Consider the following 20,579-nt stretch of genomic DNA (forward strand, 5'->3'; position numbering starts at 1 on the left):
GGGCTTCAGAGGAAGGTGACTGCAAGTGGCACCCCGGTGCTCACTATGCATAGGCCGGCTTGAACCAGTTCCAGGGACACTCCAGACCCTGAGCTGGGGAAAAGCCCGCCAAGGAAGTGGGTGTAACCACCCCCCTCCTGGTCCCACCCATAGGGCAGGACCTAGTCGCGTGCCAGCCCCTTTTTCCCAGATAAAGGTAGGAGCAGGCCCCCTTCCAAATTAGATCATCTTTGGAATCAAGACACGACTTTCTGCGAAAGGACTTCAAGATTTCCTTCTTCAAGATTCTCCCTTGTGACTAAGGAGTAGTCACCCTGCATCCGCAGGCACCATCGCAAGAACACTGCGGTCTGCTGTAAGTCCTTCCTCCGGAATCCGACTGCCCAGCTCGACAAGACCCGGCTTCCCTGGCACCTCCGACCTCTACTCACCTCTACAGCCAAGCTGAGAACCGTGAGTGCGACGAGACCTCAAGGGACCGACTATTGCCAAGACTGCACGACTTCTGCACAGCAAGCCCGCCGAGTAATTTCCTGGCGAGTGCTTTGGGGTCCGAGAAGCCCCGACCCTGAGCAGCTCCAGCACCGAAGAGCAGCCCCCCAGCATCTCCACGATCGGCGTGGGGCCCTTCTGCTTTTTGCTGCTCACCGCGTTGTTTGGCTACTATCCCGCTGGCTTGTGGCCTTCTGAACGACGCCCGACGACATCACTGCTGCTGGTCTGGTTGCTCCAGACTGGCTCTTGCTCCCTTCCAGAAGAGGAGCACCCCGGACCCTCCTGGTCCACTCAAGACGCCATTTTGAGTCCACCGCGTGGGCTTGAATTAGCCAAGGCTTTGTTGCCCAATCCTGGGTACTTCGACGCCGACAGCTTCATCCATCGTGGGACAGCTCGCCTCTCCATCCTGGTCGCCGACAACGCCTCCTGGTCCGTGAGATCTGCAGAGCACAGCGTCACCTAGTCGAGGTGACTACCATCCGGTGCCCTCCTGGTGCCCACTGACTACTGGCTAGTAGTCACGAACTTGGTCCCCTCTGCTTTCAGGTGTCATCCATCTTCCAGATCCAGGCTTGGATCACTTCGAACTATCTTCACTGGTCGCCTGCCAGCATCTTTCTTCCAGGCTCCTGGTCTGGCAACGAGGATTCCCGACGTCTTTTGAGACATATGCAGCTGCAGCCCCTGGGCTAGGTAACTTCGGCATTTCGGTGCCCCAGCATAGCCTCACTATCCAAGGGTCAGGATCCACTGTCATTTTCTCCCTACCAGGTCGGGTTCGCCCGTGAACACTAACTTTAGCGTTACTAGCTACCATAGACTTTGTCCCGCATCCCGCGTGAGGGTGCACACTCTGCACCCGAGTCCCCTAGGCCTCCTAGAAGTAATCTAACGATTCCCTAGTCAAGTCCTAGCGATTCCAAAGCCTATTAGTACTGTACTTACCTGCTAGTAATTTCGCATTCCACTTCTAGAGTATATGGTTTTTCGTGCCCCTCGGGCATTTGTATATACTGTGCTAACTTAAGTATTTTCGTAAGAGTTTTGTTGTGTGCCTAGCACCCTGTCCTCATAAAGAGTACAGGGTTGTTGTGATTCTAATAAATACACTGTTTATTTTCATAACACTTGTGTGGTGTCCTTTCACTGGGTGTTCAAGGGGTAATGTGATGGTAAAACAGCTGGCTTAACACGCCCTCTAGAGTCTTAGCCTTAGACTGCTCGTATCCATGCTACTAGGATAGCTGGTCTATAAGGTTGACTTACAACCAATCATCAATAAGGGTTGTTTGGACTGATATATAGTGATCACTAGAATAGTGAGCACTGCACATCAGGCCAACTTCTCACAGTCATGGATTGTACCATTCACATCACACATATAATCAGCACATGCACACTACATAAACACACTTCACAGAAGTGCCATAATCCTGTATTCTACCATTTACAGGTGCCTAGCACATGTTCACTACACAAGTGTGGCACAACACTACACACAAACCTGATCTAGGCCAAGGCTGAGGTCAGCACACAGAAGTGGACCTTTAAATGAGTAAGGCTACAGGCCTCACTACAGTGACTCTGGTACAAAGGACCTGTTCATTCCTACTGATCATTACACGAAATCCTGCCACCACTGCACTTGTGCTTCTTAACTCCTGGTAAAGGCAGTAAGTAGCCTTTGAACACGGAGGGTAGTGCTTTGGGCACTCTTCCCAGTCCAACAAGATCTCAATCTTTGAGGAGACAGGCCTAAGTCATGGCGCACATGCATGATCCGTGTTTGCCTTCGACAGCAAAAATCAGAATTAAGGGTCGAGACATCAGTACAGTTGGGGCACATCCGTTACCTTTTGAAGGACTTTTTTGTCTTAACAGACTCCAATTACTCAGGCGTAATCAAATTTTGCTCAGTTACGAGGGAGACCAGAATGGTGTATGTGCCGATAGGGATGTCAAAAGATGTACATCACCAGCGCAACACAAAGGAAGCCACCATTTTGTGTAGCATATACACATTTGTGTTCCAAATGGACTCCACCAATCACTAGTCCACCTGTGCAACGTATACAATATCCTTTATCTTCGTCGCAAGCATGAGGAAGGTGGAAACTGCAGTTGCGGTCACTGAACACTGTACTGGGGAGAGCCGAAGGGCAGCTTTCTTACAAGAGTACAGGCAGTTGGGCCTATGACCCTGCACTAGAACTGTGCTGCCAACTCCATCATACACCACATAATCTGGTTTGAGGGGCAGCAGCCATTCTAACTTGGATGTAGCTGCTTTGAGGTTGGTAAAAACAAAGGTGGACGCTAATCTCTTGCCGTTATCTTGCATGATTATCAAGCTCACTGGCGAAAAAAAATGTAGTCGTCCAGAACATCTACATTGACAGGGCAGCAAAACTTCCCAAAGACATGCTGTTGACCTGAAATTTTGAAATTTGTTGTTGTTGTTTTATTTTTAATTAGAGAAAAATATTAAATCCCTATTAGAAACGTAGCAGGCTAGGATCGCTGGACACAAAATTGTTGGGCAGGACTAAGTGAAATGACGGAGTTATTACATAAACCCAGCAGTGAATTAATTACAGAAAAGGAGCAGGCAAGTAAACTAGTAGATACAGGGAAAGAGTATCAGTAGACAATTTTTATTTTCCTCCCTATAGGGTTACAATCTAAAACATAATGATAAAAACCAATTAAAAAAATAAATGTTAAAAACCACCGACAGTGGGAATACAGTAAATATAAGTACAGTCAAAAAACAACAGTCGACGCGGCGTTTCGGTGCTATTCAATGTTGACACCTTCTTCAGGACTCCATTTCACTAAGTCCTGCCCAACAATTTTGTGTCCAGCGATCCTAGCCTGCTACGTTTCTAATAGGGATTTAATATTTTTCTCTGATGTAAGATCCCCTTACCTGAGAGATAGAACAGGGGAACCTCCTATATTTTTGAGTCTTATTTTTAGTTAGAACATGGGCATTGTGCTTCAGTGACTACATAACTGGCTAAAAGGTAATTTCCCTATGGAATAAAATAGATACTTTGGCACCTTGGGCAGTGAGAGGAGGAAAAGGGGTTCAAAAGGTTTGAGGTAGAGCGTTGAAAGCAAGCAGAGCTCTTTTTAACTTACCTAGTGCTTAAAATACCATGTCCAGGACTCCACTTTGAGTAAAGAATTATGACTGATAATGAACAATGTGTTGTTCGTATGCTCCAACCTGTTTTCCAAGAGGTTTTTCAAGTTCTTTTCAAAGGCAAATGACCCTGAAGGGAAAATATCTTTCGTTTGCCAGGGAGGAGAGTAGGGGACAGATGGATATTATTGCCTCTTGAGAAGAGAAGAGAAATTCATACTGGCACTTTGAGGTCCTAATAGCTGCAATAATTTAACATGTTGAATGGGATGCTGTAATTTATGGCATGGCTGCACCTGCATATTGTGCAAGGACCTATCAATTGATGCCACTGTTCCAGAATAGCTATTAGCTATTAAAGGACTGATTGGGAAGGCAATTTAAGTTCTTTAAGGCAGTTCTTCACCTTATGGACGTGTGATCACCGAAATGTGTTTGGGGCCTAGTCTGTATTTAGCGGACATTTGAAATTCAATCCCTCTGCTTCAGTACTACAGGTTAGTTGCCATAATTGTTATTAGGTTAATGCTGCTGCCGCATCACATCTTAATGACTAACGTTGGATCATAAACAAGTTGCAGGTGAGATATGGGAGGAGATAATCATGGTAACCAAGGAAAGTGTCTTTTAACTGCACTATGTGTTCTTTTAAGTGCCAAATATACTCCTAATTCCATGAATCACTTAAAACATCCATATTCGGTTTAACATTTTATTCACATTTAGAATCTTGGAACGTGCTTGTTGCCAGGGAGTGGGCCTTTTTTGAGTGTTTAATGTTTTCTTTTTTTTGCTTTTTCTATTTTTTTGCTGCTAAATATTTGCTTGGGTGTAGTCCATAGATGAAGTGGGTGCTTGAATGAGATTGAATAGAGTGATTATTCAAATTTGAATGATTGTGTATGTGTAACTTTTAGGTTGGGCTGAGTATGTAACTCATTACTGGTTATGTGCATTGTATTGGGTTAGTGGACTTGTGTAAGTGCTGCTGAGCTAGTGTACACAGCTACAAGCTTGAACATTGCCTCCTCAGAAGATACTGTTGGAATAGGATTGGAAATTGGGCTACAAGTGAGTTTATGTTTTTATCATTAGGTCTGCTACCGGCGGATGGGCCACAATGAGATGGATGAGCCCATGTTCACCCAGCCTCTGATGTACAAACAGATTAAGAAGCAGAAAACAGTGCTGCTGAAGTATGCAGAAACCCTCGTCTCACAGGGGGTGGTGAATCAACTGGAGTATGAGGTATGTTAAATTCACAGCACCTCTGTGGTCCTCTCTAACTCTTGCTCAGATAGCCTATTCTCATATATTTAAGGTCCATGAGACCTAATTTTGTTTTTCCCTTACTCTTCACGGTGCCTTGATGAATGTTATTCAGTTTGGTTCATTTATTTGTACATGATTTCCAAAGTCTAGTTATCATTTGGAAATTGTGATGTAAGCAGTTATACATAAAACCTGTCTAACAATTCCAAGCCTAGAGATAAAGGAGCATACCAGCCCAGTCTATGACCCCTAGAACAGAGGATCTGACCAGATTGAAGAGATGTAAGTCGGAGATCATAAACCTAGATTGTAGTACCTCCACTTCCTACAAAACCCCTGGTCAATCCACATTCACTAAGGGCTACCAGAGAGGGGGTTACAGGGGTAACAACAACAAAGGCAGAGGCAAAAACAACAACTCCCGCTCTGCCCCTACCCAATGACTTTCCTCCCCTCCCCCCCCCCAACATTCCACTCCTGTGGGGGGAAGACTTCAACAATTCCTGCCTGCCTGGATCAACATCACATCAGACAGGTGGGTGTGACAAATTATTCAGTCAGGTTACAATCTAAAACTAACATCTACCCCCCAAACATACCACCCAAATGGCGTCCAATGTCACAAGAACATCTATCACTGTTAAAGCAAGATGTAGTGTCTCTGCTAGAAAAAAGTGCAATAGAACCAGTTCCTCTGCACCAACAAAACAAGGGGGTTTACTCTCTATATTTTCTAATTCCAAAGGACTGCTCTCTAAGGTCTATTTTAGACCTCAGACCGCTAAACATATACATACAGTCAGACCATTTTCACATGGTCACACTCCAACAAGTCCTTCCGCTCCTGCAGCAAAACTACTTCCTGGCTACTCTAGATCTCAAGGACGCATTTTTCCACATTCCCATTCACAAGGCTCACAGGAATTATCTCAGATTTGTAATAGACGGGCAGCACTATCAATTCAAACTACTCCCATTCGGAGTCACAACAGCACCAAGAGTATTCACCAAGTGCTTAGTAGTGGTGGCAGCGCATCTACGAAGACAGCACATCCATGTCTTCCCGTACCTCGACGACTGGCTCATAAAAGCCAGCTCATACAATCAATGCGTGGAACACACTCATGCCACCATCCAACTGCTCCACAACTTGGGGTTCACAATAAACCACACCAAGTCTTATCTACTGCCATCCAACGTACAACAGTACCTCGGTGCCACAATAAACACCTCAACTGCTCTAGCTTATCCCACTCCAGCAAGGATAGCCAGCAAGCAAACTCTTCTAACAAAGTTTCAGCTACAACACTCCCTCCCAGCACGAGTGTTCATGCAACTCATTGGGATGATGGCCTCTTGCATCTTCATAGTACCTCATGCAAGGCTTCAAATGCATCCGCTACAAGAGTGCTGATCACGTCAATGGAACCAGGCTCAAGGTCACTTAACAGACCTAGTGTTGGTAGACGGTCAGACTCATCGCTCTCTGCAGTGGTGGAACACCAAAAACCTTTCCAAGGGACGACCGTTTCTAGAGCCAGTTCCTCAGATAATCTTGACAGCGGACACATCGCTCTCCGGCTGGGGAGCCCACCTACTGCAACACACCATGCAAGGCAGGTGGACACCGCAACAAAAATTACTCCGCAGCAATCATCTGGAGTTACTAGCAATATTTCTAGCACTAAAAGCTTTCCAGAAGCAAGTAGCAAACAAAGCTGTGTTAGTCCGCACAGACAACATGACAGCAATGTACTACATACAGAAACAGGGAAGCACACACTCCCTGCAACTCTCAACTAGTACAGGACATCTGGAGGTGGGCTATACCTCAAAACATATTCCTCCTAGCCCAGCATGTTCCGGAAGTACAAAATACTATAGCGGATCTGTTAAGTCGTCAAACGCAACAGACCCACGAGTGGGAACTTCATATGCACGTTCTTCAGCCATTCTTTCAGATGTGGAGACAACCTCAAATAGACCTATTTGCCACCCACGAAAACGCAAAATACCCAAGCTTCGCCGCCAGATATCCACACCCACTGTCAAAAGGTAATGCGATATGGATGAATTGGTCAAACAGATTTGTATACTTTTTTCCACCTCTACCACTCATGCCACTAGTAGTACGCAAACTACAGCAGCATTCTCTGACCCTCATCCTATTTGCTCCAGCGTGGGCCAGACAACCGTGGTACACCACACTGCTACAACTGTCTGTAGTACCGCACCAAAAACTGCACTTTCTCCACACCTCTTAACACAGAACCGTGGAGAGATCAGACACCCGGACCCAGCTCAGCTCAACCTTGCGATCTGGCTCCTGAAGTCCTAGAATTTGGATATCTGAACCTTCCTCCAGACTGCATGAATGTAATTAAAGAAGCTAGACATCCAACCACTAGGGCATGTTACGCGGCCAAGTGGAAACGATTTGTGATGGATTGTCACAACAACAATATTGATCCCCTAAATGTGTCTATTCAACACATCCTAGGATACTTACAGCATCTCCAAATATGTAACTTAGCCTATATGTCTATTAGACTACATCTTGCCGCAATAGCAGCATATTTGCAAAACAGACAACATCTATCTCTATTCAGAGTGCCTGCCATTAAAGCCTTTATGGAAGGCCTTAAAAGAATAATCCCTCCCAGAGTACCACCTTTGCCTGTGTGGAATTTAAATGTTGTTCTCACACGGTTAATGGGACCTCCCTTTGAACCTTTACACAGATGTGCATTACAATTTTTAACATTGAAAGTTGCTTTCCTAGTAGCTATTACTTCTCTGCGGAGAGTTAGTGAACTACAAGCACTAACCATCCAAGAACCCTTCTTGCAAATGCATCAAAATAAGGTAGTTCTACTTACTAATACAAAATTCTTGCCCAAAGTCATTTCTCCATTTCATCTCAATCAATCTGTGGAACTGCCCGTTTTCTTCCCACAACCACAGTCAGTAGCAGAAAGAGCTCTTCACATATTAGATGTCAAAAGAGCATTGCTATACCACATAGAAAGAACTCAACCTTTTCGTAAGACAAAACAACTTTTTGTGTCTTTCTCACCACCACACAAAGGTAATCCCATTTCAAAATCTGGGATAGCTAGATGGATTGTCAAATGCATACAGATTTGTTACCACAAAGCTAAACGTATGTTATCTGTTCCTCCTAAAGCCCACTCTACAAGAAAAATAGGGGCTTCAATGGCATTTTAGGGGAACATTCCCCTAGATGACATCTGCAGAGCAGCTACATGGGCTACACCGCACACATTCACAAAACACTATTGTGTAGATGTGCAAACAAAACAACAAGCTAATGTGGGCCAGGCTGTTATTCCAAACTACAGCAACAGATAGGGGTGGTCGCCGCTAAGAGTGGGTACTGCTATACAATCTATGCACAGTGTGCAATCTGCAGCTCATATGACTCGAACGGAAAATGCTACTTACCAGTATGCATCTGTTCTTGGCATGTAGAGCTGCAGAGTTGCACACGCCCACCCGCCTCCCCAGCTACCCTTTTCTGTTCCAGCATTATCTTAATTAGATACAAATTACATGAGCATCCTTCCTTTTCTTGCAAAGCTCCATAATTTCCCTAATGGCGAAAAACAATCTGGGAATGTAGCCGATGCCCATGCGCAATGTGGTTCTAAGGAGGAGTCACCTATCTTGTGACTTCCAAAGAAACTTTTCAGGACAGCAACAAACTGCAAACATCCGGGCCCAACCCTAGCTGGCGATCTATGCACAGTTTGCAACTCTGCAGCTTTACATGGCAAGAACAGATGCATACTGGTAAGTAGCATTTTCCTTCTCTGGCATTGGATTTTTATATATTCACATGTTTGAATTATTTCCCGCCAACAGGCTAGGAATCCCCGGTAATCCTGAATAGCATCAACCATTGTTATAAAGGCCAAAGGCCTCACCCACAGTGTATTTGTTTTAGTAATGCATCCCCCTGCTTTGAAACAATCTGAACTTTGACCAATGAAGTGGAAGGGCTAGCTCTCTGACACTCCCTTCCAAGTTGTACCTCCAGTTTTGGTATTTTTCATATATTTGCATGCAACCTATCCTCCTCAATCAGAGGATCATCTGTTATATTCTCTACTCACGCTTTATATTATGAAGTATGAGTTATGGTGGCCTCAGAGGAGTAGGAGAGTTGGCACTACCAACTCATTGACTGAAGTTTGGATTGTTTCAAATGAGGTGTATGTGCTACTAAACTAACAGTTGTTGTAGCCTGTGGCCTTTTTAACACTGTTTATTGCTATCTGGAATTACTGGGGTTTCACAGTCTGACAGCCTGAAGAGAAAGCCACTTAAGTCACCTTCTCACCACCAGTCTTTTATTCTTTCAAGATTGGACTTTGGCAACGCTGTTTGTGGGCATCCCAAAAACAGCTCTCCTTCCACAGAGAGCTGCCCTGCTTGCTGCAGCAGACTTGTATTGTCAACGAATAAATTTGGCCTTATTACTCCAATGATCTCCTTGCTTCACTGGCTCCCTGTTGACCCAAGGGTTAAGTTCAAATCGGGTTTATGTCAATTCATCCTCCCTCGCCAGCCTGCTTAAAAGATCACATGGTTCCATATCTTTGAGAAAGAAGCAAAAATAATGTCTTTTTTTTTTTTCAAGACCGTCAACATCTGTCCTTTTTAGAAACTGCCTACCTTTTTGGAAGTTTCCCCCCGGCTGAGTTGAGAACTAAACCAAGGCTGATGTCTTTCCACAAGCACCTAAAAGCACATTATTTCAAAATGTACCAGTCTAATTAAACTTTACTGCTATATTGGTATCCTTTATTAAAATTAATTCTGCTCTCCACCCTCCCATTTCTCACCTACTCCTCTACCTTCCAAACCTCCCTCACCTCCCTCTCTCACTTCACCTTCATTGTCCTCTTAGCCCCTACTACCTGCATGCTCTGATTTTGGTAACTTTTTTACTCTACTGTCCTGTCTATCACCGTCTCATTTACCCCTTCCCATTTTCCCTTCTGTGATGTACATAGCTCCAGTTCTTTTACTTCTTTTGTTGACCATTGTGTTTGTTTTGTGTATGGCCATGACTTCAGTTCTATTCCTTGTAAAGAGCTATTGTATCTCTTAGTGCTTGGAACTATATTAAAATCGATTAATAAAATAAAGGTTGTTTAAGTTTTCTTAATGGAAGTGCTTCCCTGAAAGCTTAGGGGAAGAGTTGGTGTCTTAAACAGAAGTATACAACACTTGAACACTGCCCAGTGATTATTCCTGCCTGTGTCTAATTCCAGGGCCATTTATAATGTACAGAATGGGAACTTTATAGCCATTTTAAATTGAGTCGGGGTGTACGCTTATCTGAAGGTTAAGTTTGATGAATTTTATTCGAAAACATAGTTTGAATGCAGTGTCTTTTGCCTGTTTTCATATTATTACAGTTAGTTTTTTAGGTATTATTACAGTTAGTTTTTTAGGTCGAGCAGACGTACTCTCAATGCGTGAGTATTGAGGTGTCTGCTTCAGACCTAATGCTGCCCGTATTTAGGAATGTGGACACCAATCTGACACGAGCTTTTCTTTTCCAGTTTTGACCGCGTGAGCGCTCGTCTGAGCCGCGCATGCGCAGAGTAACTTACACAGACACAGGCAGCCCCCACCCCTCCCACCCCACCCCGGGACACATGCACACGCAGGCAGGAAGGCCGCACCCACACACGCACCCACACACACACATACAGAGACACCACCACCACCCCCCCCTCGCCCCCCCCCCGCCGCCGCATACATAGAAGGGCCCCCGGCCGCCGCATACATGAGGCCTCACGCCCCTCCTCTCTATTCGGGACTCACCGGGTCGGCTGGCGCTCGGCGGCGGGCCGGTCTCTCCTTCTCCAGCGGGGGCTCCATCTTCTGCACGGGGCCCCCCGCCATGGCTGGCACGGCATCTCAGGTCACAACAGGCAAAGCTTCCGCAAGGCAGTGGGAGTGGACACACCTCTTCCCGGCCCCGCCCACAACCAGGCGGCGGGCCGGACATCTGCTTCCGGTGTTTTCCTCCGGGCTGCGGCGGTGATTGTTCTCTCGTCTCCTCCTGTAATGCACCGTTCGCTCCTCTTGTATTTTGTTTGCTCACGATGATCACTTTTGCCTCATGTAATGTAACATTTGCTTTTGTAATTTGTTCACTTGTAATGTTCGTGTGTAATGTTTCTCATGATGTATCATTTCTGTTCCTATTGTGAAGCGCTCTGACGTAAAGTCCGCGCTATATAAAAACGCATAAATAAATAAAGTGCTTGCTCAGTGCCTCCACCCGCCCCTCATTGTATTGTGGATGTTGACGGATGGGTCTTCCTCTTTGAAGAGGCTCTAATGCATTTTGGCGGATTTCCCGGATTTTCGACTGAAACTCGGGAAACGAAACCTAAGCTGAGAGCAGAGACGAAACCTCAGCCGAGGCGGCACCTCGTGCGTGCCGCCCCCTGCCCTGTGATTGGTGTGAAGAGGGGGTCGCTCCTCTAAGGGGGCAAGGGTATAACTCTGTGCCCGGCTGCTCCCCGAGACAGAAGCGCTCTGGGCTCCACTGACTGCGCCCCGAAATCCTCGCTGACATCGATACTGCCCCCCAACTCGAAAGACTGAACCCATTAATTCTGATTGCCCCCAGGGGGTATTGAGAACCCCAGTCCACTGCTACCCCACTGATTTCAACAACCAGCCCCTGATTTAAAAAGTGCCCCCGCGTTCTGCACCCCTGATTTTGAAACTGCCCTCTGATTTCCAGAGTGCGCCCCGGCGTTCACTGCCCGCACCCCCAGACGGGTGACTCCTCCAGTGCTCTTGGCCTCTCGGTCCCGTCCCTGGGAGCATCCGGACCCGGAGCCGAGGATGGACCGGGGGCTCCTGGTCGGACTCTGCCTCCTCTGCTGCCTCTCAGCCGGTAAGTGGGGTAACCCCTCCCCCTACACACACGAGGTGCTTTACTAGCTGAAGCCCATTAATAAGGTGGCGGGGACAGTGGCAAAAGGAGAAAATAACCGAAAAGGCGCCGAGAGGCCGGGCATCACTGAGCGACTTTCTTTTCTTTCCTAGGTTTTCTTTTCTTCTTTTTTATTTTACAGTATTTCCCTTCTCTTCTTTCTCGCCGTTCCTTCAGATCACAAATAATTTCTTGCTTTTTTCAATTGGTTTCCTCTATTTTTCACTCCTCCGTGTTTCTTTTCATCATATTGCATTACAAATGCTATAGGTGTCACATTTGCGAAAGTTATAACTATTGGCATTGTAAATGACGAAGCTATTAATTTTGCTATTTTCAAAACCAACACATAAATAAAAAAATTGTAATTTACAATTCCAATAGCTCAAACTTTCCTAATGCGAGACCTATTGCATTGCAAATGCTTGTTCTCTTTTGTCAAACTTCACACCTGTTAGAGTAGGACTCCTGTGCCCTATATGTGTTCTGTTTGAAAGAGTCTCTCGTTAAGGGAAGGTGTCTAAATTGCCAGTAGGTGTGAGGAAGGGCACTCCAAGACATAGAAGGCAATAGTTCCCAGGGAACACACGACCATGAAAGGAAGATTCTAGAAATAGGATATGGACGCCCAGTGAACTAATAAGACTGGAGAAGGTGGTACCGGTTCTGTTCCAAGGGCTTCCAACAGAGGTAGATCAAAGCAGAGTTGCCATGCGAGAGAAATTACACTGTCTTTTCTATTCCCATTCAACATTGAGGGAATCAGCAAGGCGAAAACTACACTGGCAACCTGTTCACTGTTGAAGACTGACATAAGGCCAGCAACCTTCTCAACTAGAAGGGAAGCTTGCAGTCTGGATACTGTCCTTGAAGACACCATTATTTTTCTTGACTGTCATGGCTGTCGCCATCAAGACACTGTCTACTGCTTCAGAGTGTTCCAGTGTTTCCTTACCCAGTATAGCAGTTCTATCAATTATTTTGGGACCTGCTACTGAAACCACGCCCGTCATGTTCGGGCAGTCACTCCCATTAGAGGAAACCATAAATTTTCCACCATATGCTCAAGCCCTCGGAGACACTAGGGTGCAAAACTCCTCGTTGGCGATTAAAGACCCTTGATGCCGGTATCTCTAAGCTTACTCTGCAGGAAGGGATAAATAGCCCAGGAGATTGAAAATAGAGAAAAGAAAATCCCAAAAATTGAATTACAGCAATAAGGGTCGTACTCCTACAATGTTTACTCTGAGAGGCACACAGCTACAACTATGAACTCCGGTAGCACATCTTTTATTCTGTCAGCTTCATGATCACTCTGGAAGGTTTCACAGTTCGATCATATGGCGATCTTTCATAATTCCCTGGTCATGGGTGCTGTTTAAGCTGAACATGGTGGCTCTTCAAACATAAACTCAGGTAATTTTATAGACTCTCTGATTGTGTTCCATGGGGACCTTTCCTTCAGTTGGTCCCTCATCTTCTTGAACTATAGATGAGAATTGTTCTACCCCAGCAACTACAAAAGCAGCAAGGCTTAGGCTCCTAAGGAAGTACAAACTGCTGCAGATGGATCCTGCCTTCTAATCAATTGATTCTCTGCTATACTCTGACTTTTTTGTACCTCTGATATTACTAGCAAGCATGGATGTATTTGTGGGTACATCAATGAAAAATACCGGTGCTTGGCTATTTTGAGCCAGTATGACTGCTTCATCTGAGTGTCATACGAAGATTTTCGGAAGGTTTCCCTGGAGAACGATGGCTAGATTTTCCCAAAAACGTATTAATGGTATTTCTTTATTGAAAAACATCATTGGCACTTCAGCTGGTTCACCTAATGTGGTGGTAAAAAGATACTATTATGGCCTAACTCTTAGAAGATCATTATTTCTCCACCTTATAAACTTAAATGTGCGTGTGCAGTTGAAGATCATAAAATTTGCCATTGCACTTTCATCCATATTCGGGTCACACTTTTTTGAAGCATTCAACCAAACGAAATCTAAAGTAGAGACACTGAAGTTAGTGTTGTGAAAAAATATATAATTCACAGCACCCATTACATTTTGTTAGAAAGGGTTGATACACCACTGTCGCAATACAATAGTGGCAATGCTGTTAATAACTGAAAACATTCTGTGGATGAGGGCATCATCCATTGGTAGCAGCTGGGCAATTTTCTATTCTTGCAGAGCAATTTCTCCCAGGACCTTGTGCACTAAAGTAACAATAACTTGCGCCCTTGCCATGCATTGCTAATTACCTAATTTGTTCTTTGACCTCTTCGATAACACTGTGCCTGGTGGGGACTAGAGTTTTAGGTTTGAGGCATATGTGGCTGTTGATGCACGTGCTGTGCATACTCCTGACATCTTGTGTTGGGTCCAGCTGTGGGTAAGTTGTTTTTCTTTGAAGAATTCTTCTTAAGTCATGAGGTAGCATGACTCCATCTCTTGCTGGTTATGCGCGTGTTCATCAGCTCCTTGGTTAGATTTGTTTCTGCTGTTGTGTTTGGACTTGTGTCACCGAGCTCCAGATCAATGCAGTCACGGTGTTCTCTTCGATGTCTCGGTCTTCCATCGGTATTGTTTTGCTATTGCGACTTCCCTTTCTTGCATAGGCTTGACTCATGCAGTTTCGATCGAATAGGCATCGAGGCGCTTTCGGGTCCAGAAGGGGCTCTCCCTAGTCTTTTACTCTCCTTGCCATGCCCTGCCTGTAATTTAATGGAATGGACAGCCTTCCAATTCAGCTCTCTGTGTCGCGCAAAATGCCTCTGAGCCGATCTACATAAGGTCTGTAACCTGTCTCTCGCCTGAGCATAATGACTTCTGCGACACCTGCCAGTGTTTCTGGTTGAAGAAGACTCTTTAAGGGATGCCTGGCTCATCGCTTGAAAATGTCGCCCAGAGATGGAGATGACACTCCAAACCTCTTCTGCATCATGGCCCCTGAGGGGGGCATTAGCCGGAGCTGTTGGCAGTTCAGAAGGAAGAGTCCTCTCCTAAAGCAAGTTTTGACTCAGACTTGGAGATCAAAGACCTCCCGCCTGCTCAACTAGTTGTGAGTATGGTCCCTCCTCCCTGACCCCTCTGTACAGTTTTCACTCTTGCCTAGCTACCCCAAAGAGCCAGACAACTGCACTCGAGGTTTAGAGACAGGCTTCCGGGTCGCCACTGCATTCGGGTCAAGGTGAGCACAGAACTTACACTTCGGACCCCATGCTCTGCCAAGTCTTGGTGGTGAAGGAAATCCTGCGCACTTGCCGCAGACCACTCCACCTCTGCCTAGAAATGCTCTTCAAGGCCAAAGCCTTTGATGTTGAAAGCCAGCTCAGCATCTATGAAACATGTGCCAGCACTAAAGTTGCCATCTTCCTTCTGATCCATGAACCCTGTCCTCCAAAAGCTGCAGGTAGAACCCGCCAGGGCACATCAGGGTCCACCCCCACATGGGGAGGATCCATAGCCAGCCACTGGCACCCTCAGTGCAGGCATCCAAGAACAGCTCTGCTTCAAGGAGGCTCTAGAATCCCACTACCACCCAAGCAGAAGAAGCAATGTGACAAGGTTACCAACCCTTTTCCACACCCTCAGCCTCTTGTCCCCGCCACCTCTTGTCCCCTCCCAACCTTCTCCCCAGCCCTCGACACTGTAGGAAACTGGGTTTTTGCTGCAGTAGTCCCTCCCCACATTTTGCCTGGTATTTGAAGGAACTTTGAAGTGCGCTGGGTTTCTGCTAACCAGATCCCCAGTGTTCTTTCCCCAAAACAAGAGAACTGATCAAATGATCCCCAGTTGGTCAGGGCTTTAGCACCTTTGTAAGTCACTGGTAAGTGGTAACCCTGGTACCTAGGAAATGGGTACTTCAAAGGTCCCCTAAGATCTGCAGGTTATCTTCTGCCACTATAAGGCACCTAGCACCAAACTCATACAGACTGCCACTGCAGGCAGCGTGACAAGGTGCTCTAAAAAGTGAAAATACAACATGTAATATTTGAAGTCACCCCACAGCTGGCCTTACAGCCCTAAGGCTGGGTGCATTATATTACATGTAAGGACATATCCGCACGAGCAGATATGCCACCGTAATGTCTAGTTCCATTACTAGTTATTACAAGTGAACAAGAAACCCATATTAAGGCATGTATTGGCACTGGTCAAAATGAGTTTACCAGCTACATAATGGATTCAATAAAACCTATAGTGTTTGGTTTCAAACACCTCGTACTAATAAACCCACACTGAATCAAGTGATGGATTTATTGATGCATGTACCCAGAGGGTACCTTAGAGGTAACCCCTGAATCCTACTAGCCTTCCAGTGTGCTAGCTGACTGGTCCAGTCCAGCCTGTTACCACGGATGAGTTTCTGACCCCCTAGGACAGAGGTCTTCAAACTTTTGGATGCCGAGACCCCTCCAGACACAATTTTCAGGCGTAAGGACCCCCTCCTGAGAAACAATTCTAAACCTATAGGCAGAGCTACTGGAATTATGTGGCAGGTGAGGAACAAATGATGTGGCAAGCTCAACTAAATTTTATGGTAAGAAAAAATAAATAATGCTATATGATGCCGCATATTTTGGGATAGTATTGCTTAATTGTTTTGAAATGTTTACACACAGTAACACTGAGGAAAGATTTCGTCTCATCAGTACCAGTTTATAATGAAAATACAGCAATATACAACAGAAAGATGTCTAGCCAACCTTTGTGAAGGGCCTTCCACTCTGCAGGAATAAGCGCTGCCACATTAAAAGCTCACCTGGCACTGTACGGGAGCAGCAAGGGTCCCTTAAAACACTGGTAGCCTTAGGCAGAGTTAAGCAGTTTACCCATGCCACTTTCCTCTCACCCCCTCTCTTCCATCCCTATCTCTTCTTCCAACCCTGGATCCCTCTCTCATTTTACAGGCCATTGTCTTTCACCCCTATTTACAACTTCTGAGCTCTCCCCATTCAACCTCTGACTTCATTTTTAATCACCTGTAGCCATTCTGTCTTTTCACTGTCCTCCTCTCTCGCATTTATCTCATAGCCTCTCTGGACCCATCACCTCTCTCTCCCCTCAGCACCTCTCATTCACCTCAAGTCTCTTCGTTCAAATTTCTGTCTATTTGTATCTTACACCTCTCCAGTTCACCATTCATCTATCACATCTCCCCTTTGTTCTTCCACACCTTCTTGAACCAACGTCCCTCTCCCCTGTTACCTCAGCACCCACCTCAGTACTTCCTCTCTTCCCCCATTGCTGTTGTCCCTCACCCACGTAGCACTAAAGTCTCTTTTTACATCACAGATCATCTCTCAGCTATCTTCTCTCACAGTTTAACAGTATCCCTCCTCTGTGCCCTCACCTTTCGCTCATATTCACTTCTCCTCTTCCGTTTCTGCACTCTTCAGGACTTCACATTTCTTCATATCCCTGACCTCTTAAATGTAATTCTCTCGCTCCAATGCTATCCTCTCTCATCCCATCTACTCTCACCCTCTCATCTCTCCTCACTGGGCATACCCGTATGCTCCTCTTGGCCTGTGCCAATCTTCTTATTGTTCCCTAATTCAAAAAAACATGAATAGTCGGCCTCACTGTTTTGGTGCGGGCCGCACAGTTCTGGAACCTTCACCCACCTTTGCTTCGCTCCTCCATTATTCTATTATCCTTCAGGAAGCTATAAAAACCTGGCCCTTTGTCCTGTAGGTTACCCCATTTGGTGGTTCTCCCTGCCCTTCTGTGTGTTTTGCCATTTCAGCCAGCAGGTGGTTATTAGCCCCAGGACACCCTTTTGGAAATAATAATAGACAGAAGTGTGACCTTGAATGTGCGGCCCACTTTCTATCACTCCACGACCCCCATTGGGGTTGGGCCCCAAAGTTTGAAGACCCCCTGCCCTAGGAGGTGATAGAAACAGTGCCTGCTCTTGCGGGAGTTGTTTACACCTCTTCCAAGCAGGATGGCTAAGTAATCAGCATAACAAGGCAGGAGACTTCAAAGGCATCTGCCGCTTTTGATATGCAACCCAAGGCTTACCTAGACAGTGAAAATGCCACCCCCTGCCCAGGGCCCATCTAGCACCAGGACAGGTGCAAAAATGAGCTAGTCTTGAGGTGTGTTCACCCTCAACTCGTACCACCCTCAAAGTGGGCTACCTGATGTGCACATGACTAGGAAAATTCTGCCATCTTGGTTTTTGGTGGAATTAGGACGCTCCTCTGGGTCAGGGTTATGCACACTTCCCACAGGAAAGTGGCCATAACCCTGCCAGCCATTGGTTACTACCGGACACTCCCTGTAACACCCCTAAATTCAGTATTTAGATGGCATCTCTGTTGCCAGGACCTCAGTTTTGTTGGATCAGGAATGGAAGACCAAGAAGAGCCTCAAGAAAAGCAAGAATAGAAGACTGACTCTGGGCTTTTGTTGCCAAAAACGACACAATGTTCCAGCACACTTAATTTAGGTCAAAGTTTGACAAAGGTGATTGAGGTAGTTTAAACATTTGTAAATCAAATATGTATGTATGTATGTATGTATGTATAGATATTTTTGTATAGCGCTTTCTGTCACCCAACGGGCATCCTGGCGCTTAGTCATGACATACACGATGTTACCAGCATCCGAAAAGGTCTAGTGCAGTGTTCTGGGAAATAAGTAGGTTTTCAGGTTTTTCTTAAGAGGAGAGATCAGTCATACTCCTCCGGTCCAGAGGAAGAGAGTTCCACAGATTTGCTGCGGTGACCCTAAAGGCGCGGCCTCCCATCCTGGAGCGCTTGAACTTTGGAACTGATACCAGGTAGGCAGAGGCTGACCGAAGCGGTCTGCCTGGGATGTACCAGGTAAAAAGATTCTGTAATGGGAGTGGGCCTTGACCATGAAGAGCCCGAAACACCAAACATAGGGCCTTACAATCGATACGCTGCAGAACTGGCAACCAGTGCAAGTCCTTAAGAGCCTCCGCAGAGGAGTCCAGACGGCGGCGTGACAATGCAAGTTTTGCAGCAAAATTCTGCACACGTTGCAGTTTCCCCAATAGACTGACAGGCGCCCCCAGAAGCAGTGCGTTGCAGTAATCAAGACGACTTAATATAATGCTTCGCACTACTTCTGGTCTGGCATGAGAAGGGAGCAAGGGTAGAATCTTCCGCAGCGAGCAGAGCAGAGCCATGCAAGTGGCTACTGTTTTGTTCACTGCTACCTCCAACTGCAAATTAGAGCTGATCATTACACCCAGATTCCGTACTGACTCAGCAGGGGAGTCAGTTCCTTGGAAATCAGAGGGCCAGAAATCCAATGGTAAAGGCCTGGGAGTACGGTCCGTGGAACAGTGTAACACCTCAGTTTTCATGCTGTTAATTTGCAGGGAGTTGTTACCCAACCATGCTGCCGTGGTGCCCATACAACGATGGAACACCTCGTGGGAGACCGCCTGCTTGCCTTCAAAAGAGAAGACAAGCTGTGTGTCGTCGGCATAGTTGGTGACCGTGATGCCAAAAGATGTTATTAACGAGATCAGGGGACGGAGGTAGAGCTTGAATAGGATGGGACTGATGGAAGACCCCTGTGGTACACCTTGCCCCACCTTCCTGCTATTAGATTTGAAAGGTGGCAGGGATACCATCTGGTACCTGTGATCGAGATATGATACCAGCCACTGCAGGGCAGGTCCAGAAATTCCCGCCTCCGCCAATCTCCTGATCAAGATTGTATGGCTAACCGTGTCGAACGCGGCCGACATGTCAAGCAGCACTAAAAAGGCTGATTGACCGTGGTCGGCCCGCGTTCGAAGGTCGTCGAGAACGGTCACCAAAGCCGACTCTGTCCCATGAGCTGGTCTGAAACCGAACTGGGCCATATCTAAACATTCAGTGGACTCAAAAAAATTAGAAAGGTGCCTTGTGGCCAATTTCTCCAGAATTTTGACTGGGAAAGGCAATAGGGAGATCGGCCTGTAGTTTACTGGGCATGTGGGGTCCAGGTTTTCTTTTTTCAACAAGGGGGAGACCACTGCCAATTTCCAGCAGTCAGGGACTCGTGCAGAGTCCAATGACTGACAGCAAATCGAAAAGAGTGGGGGAAACAGCTCAGCACGGAACAGTTTCCAAAATTTCGGGGGTAGTGGGTCAGATGGAGAACCAGAAGACAACCCATCTGCCACCGCACAGAATTCCTCGAAGGATGGTAGTGGAAAACTGTTCAGTCCTGTAGATGGAGAGTGCCGCTTGTTGGTCTCACCCCAAGGGGGACTATCCACCACCTTGTCAGCGGATGGAGCAAGATTGTTTAAGATGGAGGCGATTTTTTCCTCGAAGGCTTGTGCCAGCGAATCGCAAAGATCCTGAGAGGCCGGTATGATGTTCTTGATACAAGCTGGGTGAGCTAGATCTTTCACCAGACTAAAAAGGACCTGTGATTTGTTCGCCGCCGCCATCAGTGAATCCTCCAGAAACCGACACTTGGCCCGCTTAATCTGGATTTTATACTTTGCCAGTGTCTGCCTGTAGAGGACACGCTGAGATTCCAAGTATTGTCTCCTCCAGGCTCTCTCCGCTTGTTTGCACTGCAATTTAAGTTGCCGAAGTTCATCCGAATACCAAGGCATGGCCAGATGGCTCCTAGCTCGAATACTGCGCATTGGCGCCAAGGAATCGAGGGAAGATAAAAAAATTTGCTG

The 20,579-nt window shown here is 46.3% G+C and overlaps 1 protein-coding gene across 4 annotated transcripts in view; it reads left to right on the forward strand.

The window, feature by feature from the left end:
* Window positions 1–20,579, forward strand: part of OGDH (oxoglutarate dehydrogenase) — a 666,388-nt gene that overhangs the window by 381,839 nt on the left and 263,970 nt on the right. For all 4 annotated transcript variants that reach the window (XM_078666769.1, XM_078666768.1, XM_078666770.1 and 1 more), the window contains one exon: window positions 4,742–4,894. In XM_078666769.1, the coding sequence (XP_078522895.1) occupies window positions 4,742–4,894 (153 nt within the window). The remainder of the gene's footprint in view (window positions 1–4,741; window positions 4,895–20,579) is intronic.

This window comes from Lissotriton helveticus, chromosome 11, assembly GCF_964261635.1.
Source record: "Lissotriton helveticus chromosome 11, aLisHel1.1, whole genome shotgun sequence".
In the NCBI taxonomy this organism is placed as follows: Eukaryota; Metazoa; Chordata; class Amphibia; order Caudata; family Salamandridae; genus Lissotriton; species Lissotriton helveticus.